General features: G+C 39.2%; 1 protein-coding gene across 1 annotated transcript in view; it reads left to right on the forward strand.

Annotated features, from left to right (window-relative positions):
• LOC136875003 (suppressor of lurcher protein 1) overlaps positions 1–19,383 on the forward strand; it is a 1,553,195-nt gene that overhangs the window by 306,340 nt on the left and 1,227,472 nt on the right. The window contains exon 3 of the mRNA XM_068227855.1: positions 16,873–16,936. Within this exon, the coding sequence (XP_068083956.1) occupies positions 16,873–16,936 (64 nt within the window). The remainder of the gene's footprint in view (positions 1–16,872; positions 16,937–19,383) is intronic.

Here is a 19,383-nt window from a genome sequence, read left to right on the forward strand (position 1 = left end):
CATGGCCTTCACTCTTTCTAGTGTAGCTAGGATATCCTTCGATATGTGTTCCAAAATGATGTCTAAGCCGTATGTCATGATGGGATCTGTTTGTATGTCGATTTTTTACTCTTAGCAGCACGTAGGTTATTAGGAACACTCTGCCATCTGTTGAACATATTTGAGAGATGGGAAAGATTAGAGAATCAAAGAATATCTAGCAGGGAATACTGTTCTTCGCTGATCAAAGGAAGTGTGTACTCTCTGCCTTGTAGGTAGTATCAAACATGGCTGCATGCAATCACATTAATATGAATGAAAATCATATATATCAGAATATTAATGAATTTGTTAGTCGCTTAGTAACTCGCTAATTACCAAGTGTTTTGCGAGTTGGGGTAAGCTTTCGTCTTCAATTTTTGGAGTGATCATTTAATGATTACGCAAAGTTGGCTGACAGATTTGCATTTAGCCCGCTTTGAAGGCAAACAATGGAGTCAGCTAGTTTTGTAACCGCCTAGAAGATCTGAGAATAAATATTTGAAAAATAAATCAATCAATCAATTCAATTCAATTCAATTCAATTCAATTCAATTCAATTCAATTCAATTCAATTCAATTCAATTCAATTCAATTCAATTCAATTCAATAAATACTGATCTGCATTTAGGGCAGTCGCCCAGGTGGGAGATTCGCCATCTGTTGTTTTCCTAGCCTTTTTTAAATGATTTCAAAGAAATTGGAAATTTATTGAACATCTCCCTTGGTAAGTTATTCCAGTTCCTAACTCCCCTTCTTAAAAAGGAATATTTGCCCTAATTTGTTCCCTTGAATTCCAGCTTTATCTTCGTATTGTGATCTTTCCTATTTTTAAAGACACCAATCAAACATATTCGTTTACTTTTGTCATTCCAAGCCATCTCTCCGCTGACAGCTCGGAACATATCACATAGTCGAGCATTTAGTCTTCTTTCTCTCATGTCTTCCCAGCACAAACTTTGCAACATTTTTGTAACGCAACTCTTTTGTCGGATCTCACCCAGAACAAATCGAGCTGCTTTTCTTTGGATTATTTCCAGTTCTTAAATCAAGTAATCCTGGTAAGGGTCTTATACACTTGAACCATACCCTAGTTGGGTCTTACCAGAGACATATATGCCCTCTCCTTTACATCCTTACTACAACTCCTAAAACACCCTCATAACCCTGTGTAGATATCTGTACCCTTTATTTACAAACTCATTTATAAATGATAATGATGATAATAATAATAATAATAATAATAATTAGTGTGGCTCTTTCTAGCCGAGTACAGCCCGTGTAAGACAGACCCTCCGATGAGGGTGGGCGGCAGCTGCCATGTGTAGCAACTGCGTGTTATTGTGGTGGAGGATAGTGTTATGTGTGGTGCGTGTGTTGCGGGGATGTTGGGACAGAAGGAGCGGAAGAAAATTAAAATCTTACAAACTAACTGTAGATACACAACAGTTAACAATAAAATATAGGGGCAAAATAAAAGAACTAGGAAAATTAAAGACTGAAAGTAAAACGAAGAGAAGAACGTACAGCTAGGCACAGTAAGATAGAGATATGACACCTAAGTAACCGTATAGTACAGTAAATAAATAAATAAATAAATAAATAAATATTACATTATGCACAAGAGAGGGGAAAACAACGAGAAGAGGAAGAGTAAATATGAAAATTATTATTATTATTATTATTATTATTATTATTATTATTATTATTATTATTATTATTATTATTATTATTATTATTATTATTATTATTATTATTATTATTATTATTACGTTCTTAAAATCCTCTCGCAAGTTCCGAAGGCTCTGTCGAGGGAGAAGAATGAATGACCGACGGTGGGGAACCACATTTCTATCCTTTGGCTGTAGCCTATATAGGAGCTTCGCATGAGAACAAATTCATCAGTATTCCAACCATAGTCATATACTAGCCGATGTACCCGTGATTCGCTATGGAATTCTACATTGTATACCGAATTCTAGGTAAGGTGGTGTACACGTTGATCCCAAGATCGTATTAAATTGCATAGCTCTTAACGTTACCCTAGAAACGCGACGGGGAAGTCTCCAAACGACTTTTTTCATATAAAGACTGGGTTAGGGAACTTCCATTGTAATTGGAGGCCCGCTTGCTTACAATCAGTCTCAATCAGCTTCATCCTCAGAAAAACTGTCTTAGTGGTTTTCCTAACTGAAATGAACATAGGTCATTACAATGACGTCGGTAGGAACGGCAAGATTATAAGCAATGCTTGCGTAAGAAATACTCGATGAAATGAAAAACAAGAAATTTTCTCACATTTAATGAACAGTACTACGCTGCCGATCTAACAGTCCAAAGTTCCAGAGCTGGAATGACCAAGCCACAGACAGCCGTGATCCGTGAACAATCGTCGTATATTTTCGGCGGGTGGGGGGGGGGGTAGGTAGGGTGTGGAACAGTGCTATTCTTAAGAAACGGCTCTTTTCAGGGTTAAATTTTGAGTTATTAAGTGAATGTGACGTTCTTATTTGGAACAGACCTAACTTGTAATTCTAGACCAGGTCATACTACTACTACTAAGTGAGCCCCTACCTTAAGTGTGCACACTGCCCATTCTAAACAGCGCGTCAGAGTACGGATCGTATAGCTGGAATACTATGATGAACCAGTGTGTTTGGTACCAGCAGCATCAGAAAATGTATGGACCAGAGGAATGGGATGCTGAAGAAGAAAGTTTTCTAACTCGCCAGCTAATTCCCGCCAATATTCGGTCAGGCTGTTCTACTCGGTACGCATCAGTAATCCCATCTATCATAGCTGAGTGGCAGCATAAGAGACAAAGAACATCACAACCAACAATGGTCAATGTAATATTATTTTTGATCAATGTTATGCGCTTTCGATTTTGTGGACCTTCACATTTAACTTTCTTCCGACTCTGAAACACCACTCTCATCATAGTCGGTACGGTAAAACTGAATAAAGAACAAATGATCGGAAATTGTATTCTCTATAACTTTTGTTATGTAGTTCTTTTCGATAGGACCAATAACATACGTAACCAAACCCCATGGCACTACAGCCCTTGAAGGACCTTGGCCTACTAAGCGACCGCTGCTCAGCACGAAGGCCTGCAGATTACGAGGTGTCGTGTGGTCAGCACGACGAATCCTCTCGGCCATTATTCTTGGCTTTCTAGACCGGAGCCGCTACCTCATCGTCAGATAACTCCTCAATTCTAATCACGTAGGCTGAGTGGACCTCGAACCAGCCCTCAGGTCCAGGTAAAAATCCCTAACCTGGCCGGGAATCGAACCCGGGGCCTCCGGGTAAGAGGCAGGCACGCTACTCCTACACCACGAGACTGGCACCAATAACATACATATTTAAATTTTAGGCACCTTCCCCTAAAATACAATTTCGACCAGGATGAATAAAGTTGTTTATTGCATAGACTGTAGTTTATTATTCCCCGACTCTATATACCGATTTTCATTCAGTTCTGTTAACCCATTTTCTCGTAGCTCGGCGTTGATATGGACTTAGCAAGAAAAATATAAATTCAGTAATATCTGTATTATCATAGCAGGTACGGTAAAAAGGTTTGACATAAATGATCGGAAATTTAATTCTTTATAATTTTAGTTATGTACTATTTATCGATAGGATCACTAATAGTATACATATTTGAGAATTAAATTTCAGACCTTCCCCTAAATTACCGTTTCACTCAGTGTGAATAAAATTATTTATAGCACAGATTGTAGTGGCTCATCCCCCGACTTTATAAACCGATTTTCATTCAATTCTCTTTAGCCGTTTTCTCGTGATGCGTGTACAGACAGACAGACAGACAGACAGACAGACAGACAGACAGACAGACAGACAGACAGACAGACAGACAGACAGACAGACAGACAGACATTATAGACTCTTATGCCTTTCAGCGTTCAATCTGCAGGCCTCTGTGAATTTATTAAACGTCGCCACAATCCTCTATTTGCAACTAGTGCTGTGACCATATTTAGTTCTATACCTCTTATCTTCAAATTAAAAACTGAGTCTAAATATCGTCGTATGGTCTCCCTCTACTTCTCTTACCCTCCATAACAGAGTCCATTATTCTCCTAGGTAACCCATCCTCCTCCATTCGCCTCAGATAACCCAAACACCGAAGCCGATTTTTGCGTACAGCTTCATCCATCGAGTCCATTCCTAAATTAGTTTTTATCAACTCGTTCCGAGTACCCTCCTACCATTGTTCCAATCTGTTTGTACCATCAATCATTCTCGCTACTTTTATGTCCGTTACTTCTAACTTATGAATAAGATATCCTGAGTACACCAACCTTTCCCTCCCGTATAGCAAAGTTGGTCTGAAAACAGACATATAAAGATAGTTTCATCCGGGAGCTGACTTCCTTCTCACAGAACACTGTTGATCGCACTGAGAGCTCAATGCATTCGCTTTAGTGCACCTTGATTCAATCTCACTTACTACGTTACCATCCTGGGAGAACACACAACCTAAATACTTGAAATTATCGACGTGTTCTAGCTTTGTATCACAAATCTGACATTCAATTCTGTTGAATTTCGTACCTACTGACATCAATTTAATCTTCGAGAGGCTAATTTTCATACCATACTCATTGCACCTATTTTCATGTTCCAAGATATTAGACTGCAGGCCTTCGGCACAATCTGCCATGAAGACCAATACATCAGCGTAGGCCAGACTGCTTACTACATTTATACCTAACTGAATTCCTCCCTGCCTCTTTGTACCTTTCAGCAAATGATAAATGTAAACTACGAACAACAAAGGTGAGATATTACAGACATGTCTAACCCCTGTAAGTATCCTGAACCAAGAATTCATTCTACCATCAATTCTCGCTGCAGTCCAATTGTCAACATAAATGCCTTTGATTGATTTTGACAATCTACACTTAATTCTATAGTCCCCCAGTATGGCGAACCCCTTTTCCCCCTGTACCCTGTCATATGCTTTCTCTAGATCTACGAAACATAAACACAACTATCTATTCCTCTCGTAACATTTACCAATTACACGGCGCCTACTTAAAATCTGATCCTGACAGCCCCTATGTGGTTTGAAACTGCACTGGTTTTCATCCAACTAACTTTCAACTACTGATCTCACCCTCCCAAGATGCCAGTGAATACTTTGCCTGGTATACTAATCAGTGAGATACCTCGATAGTTGCAATCCTTCCTGTTCCCTTGCTTATAGATAGGTGCAATTACTGCTTTTGTTCCATCTGTAGGTACATACCAAAAACTACATGCTAATCTTACTCCTCTGTGAAGCCATTTCATCCCTGTTTTCCCACTATACTTCACCATTTCAGGTCAAATTGCATCTATTCTTGCTGCTTTATGACAGTGGAGTTTATTTGTCATCCTTTCCACTTGCTCAAGCTTAATTTTACCAAAATCATTTTCCTCCTTCCCGTGTGCTTGGTTGTTCAAGACACCACCAGGAAGATTTCCTTATACGTTCAGAAGATTTTCAAAATATTCCCTCTACCTGTCAAGTATTAAAATTTACCTGTGATAACAATGACATTTACAGGAAAACACAACCTTTGAAATCTAGAAAAGCACCTGGAATTCATAAGATTTCTGGGGATATACTAAAGGCAATGGGTTGGGATATAGTATCTTATTTGAAATACTTATTTGGTTATTGTTTGTTTGAAGGAGCTATACCAAATGAATGGAGAGTTGCTATAGTAGCCCCTGAGTATAAAGGGAAGGGTGTTAGACACAAAGCTGAAAATTACAGGCCAGTCAGTTTGACATGCATTGCATGTAAGCATTGGGAAAGCATTATTTATGATTTTATTAGACATTTTTGCGAAAATAATAACTGGTTTGACAGAACGCAGTTTGGGTTTAGGAAAGTTTATTCCACTGCAGATCAGCTAGTAGGATTTCATCAAGATATGGCAGATATCCTGGATTCAGGAGGCCAAATGGACTGTATTGCGATTGACCTATCTAAGGCATTTGATAGGGTGAATCATGGGAGACTACTGGCGAAAATGAATGCAATTGGACTAGAAAAAAGAGTGACTGAATGGGTGGCTATATTTCTAGAAAATAGAACTCAGAGAATTCGAGTAGGCGAAACTTTATGTGACCCTGTAATAATTAAGGGTGAATTCCTAAAGGCAGTATGTTTTCTTACGTATATCAATGATATGTGTAAAGAAGTGGAATCAGAGATAAGGCTGTTTGCAGATGATGTTATTCTGTACAAAGTAATAAATGTTACAAAATTGTGATCGGCTGCAGGGTGACCCCTATAGAGTTGTGAGATGGACGGTGGGCAATGATATGACCGTAAATAGCCTTTCCAGATTATTACAAAAATCTCCCCACGACTTCTTATTGGGTTCAACAACTATTTGTTTCGCTCTGTTTCTTTCATCTGCGTATAATTCTCTGTATGCATCGGCCCTTTCTGATAAGCCTTCTTTTTATGTTTACAAGCTGCTCTCCCTTCTTCATTCCACAAAGATGTTCGGTTTTTCCCATCTTTACACAAAGTTTTTCCTAGGCATTCCCTTGCTGTTTTTATTACAGCATCCCTGTATGCCACCCATTCTCTTTCTGTATCCTGAACCTGCTTACTGTCTACTGTTCGGAACTTTTCACTAATCATATCCATATACTTCTGCCTAATTTACTCGTCCATGAGATTTCGTACCCTTATTCGTTTGCAGACAGATTTCACTTTCTCTGTCCTAGGCCTATAGATACTTAGTTCACTACAGATCAGATAGTGGTCTGTATCATCAAAAATCCCCGGAAAACCCTTATATTCCTAACAGACTTCCTGAATTCTAAGTCCGTTAAGATATATTCTACTGTGGATTTGGCACCATTGGTCTCCCATGTATAGCGGTGAATAACCTTATGCTTGAATAATGTGTTCGTAACAGCTAAATCCATACTAGCACAGGAGTACAGCAAACGCTTACCATTTCCATTAGCTTCCATATCTTCCTCATATTTTCCAACCACTCTTTCCTCGGTAGTCTAATATCCTTCAGCTCTATTTCCAACTCTGGCATTGAAATCGCCTTTTAGCACTATCCTATCCTTGCTGTTGAGCCTGACTACGATGTCACTCAATGTTTCATAAACTTTTCAACTTCATCCTCATTTGCACCCTCACATGGTGAATACACTGAGACAATTCTCGTGCTAATTCCTCCAACGGACAAATCTACCAACGTCATTCGCTCATTTACTTGACTAACATAAACTATGTTGCGTGCAATTGTATTCCTGATGAACAGCCCAACCCCGCACTCTGACCTTCCCTTTAAACACCCGTCAAGTACACTTTATAATCTCCTATCTCTTCCTCGTTATCTCCCCTTACTTGAATATCACTTACTCCTAGCACATCCAGATGCACCCTCTTTGCTGACTCAGCCAGCTCTACATTCTTTCTTCCATAAGCCCCTTTAATATTGATAGCTCCCCACCGAATTTCATTTCGTAAGCCAAGTTGTTTCCAAGGAGTCCCTCGCCTGTCAAATGGGAGTGGGACTCCATTACTCCTATAGGTCCGAGGCTTGCTTAAAATGTTCTGAGCTCGGTAAATTCATGAAGCATGATGCTACCCTACTTACGCATAGTCCAAATGAGGATCTCTTCTCTAGCGGGTTAGGGACCACCGGTGAATTGTGTAGTCCTAGCCGGCCGAGCACAAGGAGGGCCATGACACAGAATATGTCCGAGATGCCCACTCCCATTCCATAGCAACTGGTATCCCGACTCTCAGGACCACTTACTAGGCCACTCAGCTGTTATTCATCGTTCACGAACTAGGACGTGACTACAGTAAACCACACCATGACAGACACAGAGACAGACAGACATTACGGAAACGTAATAGTTCACTTCCTTTTTACTATTGCGCCGTTCCCGCGGCAAGGTCTAGTCGAAAAAAGACCCAGACTAGCTCAATATTATCATTGATCTTCAATTCAGTGTCGATTTGCGGTCGTATGTTCCGATAGAAATGACGCTGGATGAGACAAACGGACGAATTTGTATTATATCTACAGGTTGGACGTCTACACCTCGCGATTCAATTCATATAATCATACATTCCTATCATTTTTAGCTTATGAATACTTTTAAGTATATGCTTAACCTAAGTAGCCATTGAAAGAATAAATAAATTTATCTACCATGTTTTTATTAAATTAAAAGGTCTTAAAAGTTGTTTAAAAATTGAATATCTTGAAGGAAATCTAGTTATCTCATCATTTAACTAACCTAATTAATATTTATAGAATATTTAATGGCCTTTAAACCCAAATGAAAAATATAAATTCTTGTTATATACATGATTTCTGTGGGATATAGAAAATGATTCAGATGCTCATTACTTGTTATAAATTATCAAATAAAAATCATGTTTTATTTTCTTTCTTTGCTTTTACGTAACCTAATGTCAAAAATTTTCCTTTTAATTTATATACAATACATTTCAAATCTCTTCACAGGATTTCAGTTTGTTTTGCCTGCATTTATCTGTCAACATTTCATTATCACAATATCACGCTTGTTATTCATATAAGGAAAGCACTCGTTTTCTCATTCATTGTTGTGAAATGAGTATTTCAAAATATACGTCCCTAACACTCATATACTTCAGGAAGAAAAGATAATACAATTCATTGAATCATCACTTTGCTCTAAAAATAATCAAAGTTACCATTACTGATTATTATTTAAGTCATTTATCAAAAAAGGAATAAATGTCCAAAAATTAATTTAAGTGCCAATATATTTATCATATGTGATCTGTCATTATATCACTAGTTACTCCTGACATCTTATTTAATGTTATTTCTGGAAATTATGTAGTCTGTCATCTAAGAATACTGTACTAATCAATGTCAATATCATCCAATTACAGAGAACCTCTTCATTTATACCATTTAATATGAGCAAACAAGCCTCCTAACTCCATTTATTTGATTAAAGATAATTGTGGTTAGAAATTCAGGATAATATGGGCTAAGTTCACATTAACATCCCTATGTGGATTCGTTTTTGATGATCTACAGGTATTTAACTAACTATATACGGAATAGTGAATGATTAATATGCGTTATGGAATCAAATATATCTACTCTCAACCTTAAATCACGTCAAATAATTTAACATCGTCAATAATATATATATACATCTCTTCAATCTCCACGAAAAAATAATAATCACCATCATTATTCTTCTTATTACTCGACCATTCTTCACATATATATCATCTGCTTCATGTTTCTCATATGATATATCACTCTTAATACAATAACCGCAATAATCTATCTTAACTTGACGCATATGACTACATAATTATTATTCATCTACTTATATATTCCATTTCGTTCTCAATTTGCTTCGGATTCCCATCATATTCTTTATGTGTCTTCCTATGGCCTCGATATAACCTTTATATGGCATTACATTATCTCCATTTCGTAGTATATCCTAATATAATCAAAACACTAACCACAATGTCATATCATATCAACAGCTGAAGTAAGTTAACCTCTTTACTCAATATTCATAGCATTACGAACGTATGACTTGGTTATCACTGGTTAAATATATCCTAACTTAAAGATCTTGACATTTTGGTCAGATGACTACCTAATAACCTCCTATGTTGTTAAATCGATTGCCTTTCCACCTGTAACGTCACTTCTCTTGAATATAAATTTACGACAGCATTGCACATACATACTTCATACAAATAGAAAATGGCACTTCTCAAAAATATGTTATTTAAATTACTTACGGTAATGATATTTTAATAAACTTATCTTTCCTTCCTGTTTCCTCTCGCTGCTGTGTGTCCAAATGCTTAGGACATATCGTCATTACGACTGTAACATCGTATTAGCCTTCGGAAAACATCCCTCTCCGTCATCTGGGAATAAGTTTGTCGGCTTCAAGTCCCCATCTCCAGAAAGCCTTGCCTCGGTCTTCTTAGCACATGATGCTGCCCATTTCCTGCGCAGTTAGAACAGAAATATAGATTAAGACGGTCAGTTTCGTCATCTTAGTGTACAAAGCCTTCTATGATTTAGAAATATATTGATACTAATGCTTCTTTCAATCGAATCGTGCTAATGTCTTGCAGACTACTAATATGGTTATAAAAAATTTCAATTATACTGTGATTTAATTTTCTATACTTGTTTCTGAACAGCTGTAGTATTTCTACTCTTCTTGCGAGCAAGTTATGACGCTGCGTATTTCTTTCACTTGGGATCTCGTGACGTAACTGGTTACCTAACGATTCTGATCAGTTGTTCTATTTCAATTTATTAATTTGCAAGTATGCGGTATTCTCATTGTCTCGCACAATTTCCCTGCTGTATATTTCTATTTCCTTTTTAATTAAAACCTTCTTCTATGAATATTGTCGCCATTCCGTATTAATCTGTCGCAGCGATCTGCTTGCGTTGGTGTCTTCTCGAATGATTTTTTTAAATAATAAATTTGTAACAATATTCTATCTTTCATCCTTTTCCACCGCCTTCTAGATGTTATTTCTCGGCTTGTACCTGATGAAAGTAAGATCAACGGGCGAGTTGGCCGTGCGGTTAGAGGCGCGCGGCTGTGAGCTTGCATCCGGGAGATAGTGGGTTCGAATCCCACTGTAGGCAGCCCTGAAAATCGTTTTCAATGGTTTCCCATTTTCACACCAGGTAAATGCTGGGGCTATACCTTAAATAAGGCCACGGCCGCTTCCTTCGAAGTCCTAGGCCTTTCCTATACCAGCGTTGCCATATGACCTATCTGTGTCAGTGCGACGTAAAGCCACTAGCAGAAAAAAGAAGTATGATCTTCTCCATATTTATGGTTATAAATTTGCGTCTTATTTTTCAATGTTCCCGCGGCATAACGTCCATTTTTATTCCATAATATCCAATGCTAACAGTGAAATGGTACACTATTATTTTCAAATTCTGAGCAATGTGCAGACAAAACTCTTATTTTATATATATATAGTTTTATCTGACCACCACATCCACAAACAATGGTATTTTGTTAATACTTTCTAAATTCACATGCACTATTTGCTGATGTACAGCAGACGCTATTTCGTTGGAACTTTAAGCGAACTCATTCTGTAACCAAACGTAAGACGTGACGTTTTCTAGGGTCTGAGTGCTTGTGAATGATCCCTGGCTTTATCGTGAACCTTTGGAAGCACTAAATTCCTTTGGCAGTCGTCACTGAGCGTAAGTCTATTTTATTCCTCATATTTTACTGCGCCGGAATGGCGGGAGAAACAAATGCAGATCTCGGTACCACTAACTCAAACTTCAACAATCACAGCATTCACATGTGCATTTTATTTCCTGAAAAGGGGTCCTCGGCTACATGATGGAAAGATCCGGTTTTGTATACGCACAACTTTCCTGTGGCCTTGTTTGCATGCAAACATAGCCGGTTTTGCAACAGCTGTGCAGTTGGCCCGTTTTGCTCTCTGAGCCAACAGTCACCTGTCACACCTTGCAACCACATGCGCTTTTTAAAAAAGCATTTAAAAGCTGTTAGCCGAATGTTCTGCCTGACAAGTAATTCCCTTGACAGCCAGTAAGAACCTCAGTAGTGCCAACTACTCATTTTGTTAATTTTTGGTATATGGCCCGCTTTGCAAATTCGCGACTCAGATATAAAACACACTTGGACCATAGTTCGACAACATTATCCCAAAATTTCATTTACATTACACTACATAATTCCCGCCTCCATAATCCCACACATTACCCCAACCTGTCTTAATCTCCAGGTCAGAGGGATTGTGTTACCTTATGGGTGGCCCGCCCCTGCCCATCAGGGAGAAGAATGAAACTGAGATTATTATGATGACCCAGGACCGTTGGTGGATGCAGAGACGTGGTGGTCACGGTTGGTACGTGCCCCTACAACGCTGTATTCCGACCGATCAATCGAGCAGAGGACGGGTGGCCACAGCTCCATCATGGCTCTACGCTTCTCTATTCGGGAGACGTAGGGTGGCTGGTCCCTATTGTCGGCTGTCCTGTGAGTGGTTTTCCGTAGTCATTGATATTTTCGATCGTAGATAGCGTAAATAATACCCATGATGCAAATCAAACAGGAGAACGATCCATTACTTTACCTACTTGCCTGAGCAGAGAGCCCAGTGATTACTTTCCGAACCTAGCAATAAAATGGGACCAATTGTTTACGTTGAAACGTTAAGTATTTTCACATGATATGAGATTTTACTTACAACAATGATTTACTCACGTACATCAGATTTCCAGTTTTTTCTTTCACTCAAACAGATGTTACAATAGGGGAAAAGAAAGAGTATTCATTAGATCTTGGTAAGCACTAATTGCGGTTTTTAAGATAGGCAATTGACATGCACAAGTTGCAAAAGACTTTGGCCATTCTAGACAAATTGAAAACGTTTGGAACAGAGTCACCGCGGAACACATTTAAATAAGCCTGGATCCGGTCGCCCTAGAATTGTTTCCCCTGCTTCTGTAAGTCTCATTCCAAGGCAATGTGTTTCTAATCCTCGTACGATGGCAGTAGCTGTACATAATAATTTAGAAGACTATTAAAGGATCAAACTTGACTTAACTACTATCAAACGGTACCTCGAACCCCCAGGTTTGGGTCACAGCTGCGCGTCCCTAACCGCACGGCTACGTTCTGTTCCTATGTGTTTCCCATGATTAATATACTCGTACTATGTAGAGTTGTAGAAAATGAGATCTAACAAAGAATTCTTTTTTTTGCTATGGGCTTTACGTCGCACCGACACAGATAGGTCTTATGGCGACGATGGGACAGGAAAGGCCTAGGAGTTGAAAGGAAGCGGCCGTGGCCTTAATTAAGGTACAGCCCCAGCATTTGCCTGGTGTGAAAATGGGAAACCACGGAAAGAAATTTAAGGAACTTTAAGTAAGAGATGGGAGAAAACTAGACTTACAGGATTAGATAGAGTCTATACAGGAGATGAAGCATGGGGAGAAGGGGGGAATCCGTGAGAGACTTCGGTTGGAAAATAATTACATCGGGAGGGCTGACCACAAGTATAAAATTAGAAGCGATTTTAGTAGAAGCGACTGGGGTAAATTTTCATTCATTGGGAAGGGCGTGAAGGAGTGGAACCGTTTGCCAGGGGGAATGATTGATCCATTTCCAAATTCTGTACAGATATTTAAGAAAAAAATAAACAGCAACAAAGAAATGTTAGAGGGCATTCGACCTGTACAAGTTGTTGTTAATAATTTGTGAATAATTTAATTCCATCCCCTGGTCTATGGAGATTGGACAGCCGAAGTAGGAGACTGCCTCCGACGATCAAGCAAGAAGTCCTTGATTTCAGCAAAGAACAGGAAGGCTAGACTTGCCTTTGCTAAGAAATATGGTACCCTGAAGAATGGGGTAAAGTACTGTGGAGCGATGAGAGTATTTTCAATATGTTCAACTCACATGGAAATTCCTTTGTCAGACATCCAGTTAACACACGCCATGACGTACGGTACCAAAAGCTCACAGCAAAACATGGTGTTCATGTAATGGCTTCTTTGGCTGCTTTTCTAGAACTGGAGTTGGTCCACTGGTAAAAATAGAGGGAATCATGGATCAATTTGTATATGGCAGGATCATTGAACAATATATGGTACCGTATGGTAAACAAAACATGCCTCGTGAGTGGTTAGAGGTGGGAACGAAACAGTTGCTCCTATGATTACAAGCGGTTGTGCGAGTGCAGCCCGCCGCATAAATACGGCCGCAAAATTTGCCTTTTGCTTATTTTCATCATAAGTAATTTCAAAGAACAGCCATGCATCAGACATTGTTTGTGGAATTTGTGGTACATTTTAAAGTAAAAAATTACTTAAATTCCTTTAAATATTGCCCCCTGTGGTTGGCAATACCCGCGGTATCTCCTGCATGTCGTAAGAGGCGACTAAAAGGGGCGAGTAAGGGATGGTTTTATTAGAACTATGAAACTACTTGTGATTAGTACCACCACGCGGGGAACACCATGGGTCGCTTTTACTTGCGCGTAGTACAACTATGTTAGGTACCAAATAGGTTTGTGATTAGTAGTAAAAGAGTGCGTTACCGGCTTCTACAGTACCTGTGATTAGTATCACTTTAGGAGCGACACCGTGGTTCTGGCTTGCCTATGATTAGTATCCCCTGTATGAGGAACACCACGGCATAGTGCGGATTCCTGTGGTTAGTATACGTATGTGATGAACACCATAGGTTTGCATTCCCTGTAAATAGCGCCGCAATGTGCGAAACACCATAGGTCTGTATTCCATGTGCGAATTTCATTACCTGTGAGTAGTACCATATTGTGTGGAATGCCACGAGTCTATGCTACTTATGATTAGTACCGCAACATGACAAATACCATGGTTCTATTTTCCTAGCGATAAGAAACATTATGAGGGGACGATTACTTGGATTTTGGACCCAGTTAGACTACAAGTATCATCGATTCAATATTCCCCTCCAGAATGGTGAGTCGAATCGGTCACGCTGGGAGGAGCAGTTCCGGAGGGGTAGTAACCTTTCTGTGCTAGCATGAGGCCAGCTCATCGCACAGCATGACCAGTGTGCTGCACAAGTTCGGCAGTCCTGGTCACCACTGTACTATACTGTTAATAATAATAAGAGTTGGTGTGCGACATTTCTTAGAGGGAGGTCCGTTTACTGCCTGCCAAGGCGGGATCAAGGGAGTGGCTGTGTGGTTGCTATGGAAACGAGGGTGGGGCGACTGCGGTTGCCATGGAGATAAAACTTCAGGGCAGCTCGTCTTGCTGGGAGTTGCCAAACCTGTCACTGTCACTGATAAGAACCTGATTGTTTAAATAAGAGTGATCGCAAATGGGACGACACCGCCTGGCCAGGTAGTCTACAAAAGATCACAGCGGTCAGAATGAAGGAGGGAACAAGTGAGCCGAAATCGAGGGGTAAGAGCATGTAGAAAGGATTGCTGGAATGTGGCAACATCGTGAAATGGCATGTGCAGTGCTCCTCCCGCCAACCTTACCTGTCAGACGCCAACTTTAGTTAAGTCTAGTATAGATGATACGAAGAACATATTAACTTCTGGAATAGTTTTTCTGCTTAGTTATATGTGTCAAAATATTCATGGTCGCCATGTATTACTATAGCGTAATTATTTGTGTTATACATTTATATGAATGTGATGGTTTAGTTGCGTGTAGAAATGATCAGATTATTCTTGTTGCACAAGTATATTTATTATCTTAATAAGAGTCGAGACCAGAGCAATATAATCGTTTGTCAAAATACTTAATGCAGGGAATGTAAGACTGGGTTGCAATCAAATTAATATTTTCTGCCTACAGTTACATCTGAACTTCATCAAATGCATTAAACTCCTTTATTTCTCGTTACTGAGTTCTGAGAAGAACTGTTTCTATTATTTCGCCGAAAATATGTCATTGCCAGGAGATCCTGTGGATAGTCTGGCTGCCTGTCTTCGCTGTTGCTCAGTTAGCACCGCCCAGGAGGCACGTGTAGGGCAATTAGAGGTTAAACCTACGGACGTGAGCAACGCCATCCAACTCTGCGTGATGCTGGTAATGTGGATGCTATGGATTTAAAAATCTCTTGATGGGTGGAAAAGTAGATGTGAAGTAGCAACGGATGTGCGCCTTCATAACTTCTTCTCAGGTCCCAGACTTCCAAGTGGATCCCACCTACCACGCAAGACCTGGACTGCCCTGCATAGAACCAGAACAGGACATGGCCGGTGCAGAGCCGCTCTCCATAAGTGGAAAAAGCTACCTAGTCCAGACTGTGACTGCGGAGCTCCACACCAGACTACTCATCATATCGTCAGGGAATGTAAGATTCGAGCCTATCACGGTGATGAAAATGACTTCCTGCTGGTATCTCCAGATGCTGTACGTTGGACTGAAAAACTTGATATTCAGTTGTGAAGTACAAATTACTTTGTTTCTCGGCTATATATATATATATATATTACTGATATTGTCTGTATAAGCCATACGCTTAATAATAATAATAATAATAATAATAATAATAATAATTGTTGTATGTCCGGCGCTCTCTTCTCGCTTCGCCTGCCAGCTGCACGCGCGCCTGTGTATCATTCTGCTAGCTTCGACGCGCAGCCCTCAGTGCGCGTGCCTGGCCATCGAGTGTACTATAAATAGGAGCTCCCTGCCTGCTCAATTGCCCACTTGCCCCGGTGTCCAGCTCCAGAATACACCCTACGTCGAGCACGGAGGCTACTCCTCTTGAAAATGTGCTTCGACCAGGTGGACTGAATTTCTGGCAGTACGAGGTTTCACCTCTGGTCACCGCTCCCTTACCTGTTTCCGCTGCCCATGTTCCGTAATTCTTTTACAAGCCATTTTCATTCCCTAATCTATGCAAGCTCCCTTAGTTTCGCTAGGTGTAATTTCTTCAATCAATTGAACTTGCTTTTTAGGAATTCAGGCACTTCAACAAACAAGGACTCTCAAAGACATTCATGTTAGTGTGCCAGATAGTTCTCGACTATCAACGTGTCAATTCACAAAGACTATCTTTTCAAGATAGGAGTGTATATAAAGACTGTAAACCTGTACATATTGTATAAAGACAGACTTTTCTCAAGATTCAATATTCCTTTTTGCTTCAAAATAAATTTCAGTTATTTGTGTAAATATCATAAAGTGAAGCAATAAAAGTTGTGTTCTGTAAATTTCAACCTTGGTTACAACAATAATAATAATAATAATAATCTCCTTTATTACTTGTTTTCAGATGCCAGTTGTGTTTCTGCTCCTGCAATTGGCATTGACCCATACCGGAGACGCTGTCAATCCTGGTGAGTAAATACTGAATCTCTTCTGTATCTTAGACTAGCATAAATGGTAATTAGAGGTGCAATGTAACTTCAGATAAAAGTGATATTTGTGAGTTAATGTTTTTATCAATCGCAATTGAATAATACTTCGAACATTAGTGATTGGTGCAAAAAAAAAAAAAAAAAAAGGCAATTAACCCTACATATTTCTAAGTGCAATGCAATATCCTTCACGAGAAAATCGCAAGTTAATATATTCCAGTATCATATTAAGGGTCAAGAAGTGAAGCGTGTTACTAAAATTAATGATCTTGGTACTTTTTTAGCAATCAAAATGGTTTATATTTTCATGAGCGTGTGTTAAATATTGTTAATACGGCATTTAAAACGTTAGGCTTCCTCAAAAAGAATTGCAAGTGTTCTATATCTGTTGTCTCATTGAAAACTCTCATTTCTCACTTATACGGTCTAGTCCCGAGTACTCCTCTGAAGTGTTGATCCCTTCACGGCAATACTTAGCTAATGCCCTTTAGAGTGAGTACATATCAGATTCTCACAATGGATCAGTAAAAATCTGTAGATAATGATCTGTTTCATACAAAGATGCGTATTACGTCCCTTAGAACTAGGCGTAGATATGTTAATGCACGTTTCCTGCACAAATGTATTGGTAATTTCCTTCATTGGCTTGACTTACTGCAGTTGCTACCAATTCATGTTACAGTATTCGGAAGATTTGTTTTCTTTTGCTATTTGCTTTATGTCACACCGACACAGATAGGTTTTATGACGATGATGGGACAGGAAAGGCCTAGGTATGGGAAGGAAGCCTGCCTGAATATTAGTGGGAAATAGTTAGGGAGTTTGATAAATTTCTTCTTTAGCATGCCATTGCTCTGTTTCATACATTTTCTGATACTGCTGGTGCGTAACCCACTGGTTCATCATAGCATTCGAGCTATTCACTCCCTACTCTGAGGCACTGATTGGAATAAGCAATGTGCATATTTAACGGAATAATGGTAGAGGATTGTTCACGGCTGTCTGCGGCCTGGCCATTCCAGCTCTGGAAATTTTGGACTGTTAGTTCGGCACCGTAGTAATGTTCATTAAAAGTGAGAAAATGTGCGGTTTTCCATTTTATCGAGTATTTTATATGATAACATTGCTTCTAATCGCTATATTCTTACTGACGTCTTTGTAATGACCTATATTGACTTCAGTTAGGAAAGGCACGAGGGCAGCCTTTCTGAGAATCCCGTAGCAAGGCACGGATATATCACCTAGTTTATACTATAACAATAAAATATAATAATGACCTAAATTAATTATGAGAAACAACAGTGCTAGCTGTACAGGAAAATGGTATGAATGGAATAATCCTAGTAATGTACGTAAGAACTTACTGGTAGATAGAAATAGGTATATCAGAAAGTTACAGGAAAGAAGCTGTTGTAATAATTTAAGTCAGGAGGGTGATTGTAGTTGTTATGTGCACAATAACACAGGCACTTAGGTAGACTTATATTCCAGATAGTAAAAGGTATACTAATTGGAGGAAAGTCTGTATAGACTTCTGGAAACAAATATAAACAGTGTCTGCCTTTAGATCACACATCATTCTCCCGCAACTGTTTGTCGTGAATGGGAAACTGTGTGTTATTGAAATGGAGGATAGTGTTGTGTGTGTAGTTAGAGTTTGCAGGGATGTGGGGAACAGCACAAACACCTAGTCTCCGAGGCAATGGAATTAAACATTTAAGATCAAAATCCCCGGCACAGACCAAAATCCGTTTCTCTGATCATTCAGCCAAATCTAACTGTTATTTAAATAAAAAATAAATTAACTGAAGATAGTTTGAAATAAAATGTTGCACATTACAAGGTAGAAAGTGTATGTATTCGTTTGGAATTTCTTGGTTCGCCTACATCACAACTCACTCTTACTTTTGGCCCCGTTGATTAAGACCAGGGACCACTTCCTTTCCACTTCTAGGCTTCTCGTATCCCATCGTCGCCATAGGACCTATCTGTGTGGTGCGACCTTAAGCAAATTGAAACAATTACTTAGGGTCCCGTTTGGTAAATAGGCCTAACTTCAGTAGAAACCGTTTATTGCGACATCCCTTTTAACGAACTATTTTATGCAATAGCGAAATATTACGTGTCCGTCTAAATCCTATATAAATATTCAGTTTGAAAAATCGCTTAGTACGACATCGCTTATTACGACATCGGTTATAACGACATCACGTATTACGACTTTTCGTATAAAACGGCAATTTTTATCACATTTTGGGGATTGCTCACAATAATGTGAAGCTTATTTTCAAACTCTTGTTTTCAGTAGACTGAAAAAAGGTCACACATAACATTACATAATGGAGAAACAAAGGTCAACAACTCGAAAGAATTGGGTGTAACACACGTGACGATTTCCAAATTTTGCAAGGATAGAGAGAACATCT

Source organism: Anabrus simplex, chromosome 5 (assembly GCF_040414725.1).
Source record: "Anabrus simplex isolate iqAnaSimp1 chromosome 5, ASM4041472v1, whole genome shotgun sequence".
NCBI classification, from domain to species: domain Eukaryota; kingdom Metazoa; phylum Arthropoda; class Insecta; order Orthoptera; family Tettigoniidae; genus Anabrus; species Anabrus simplex.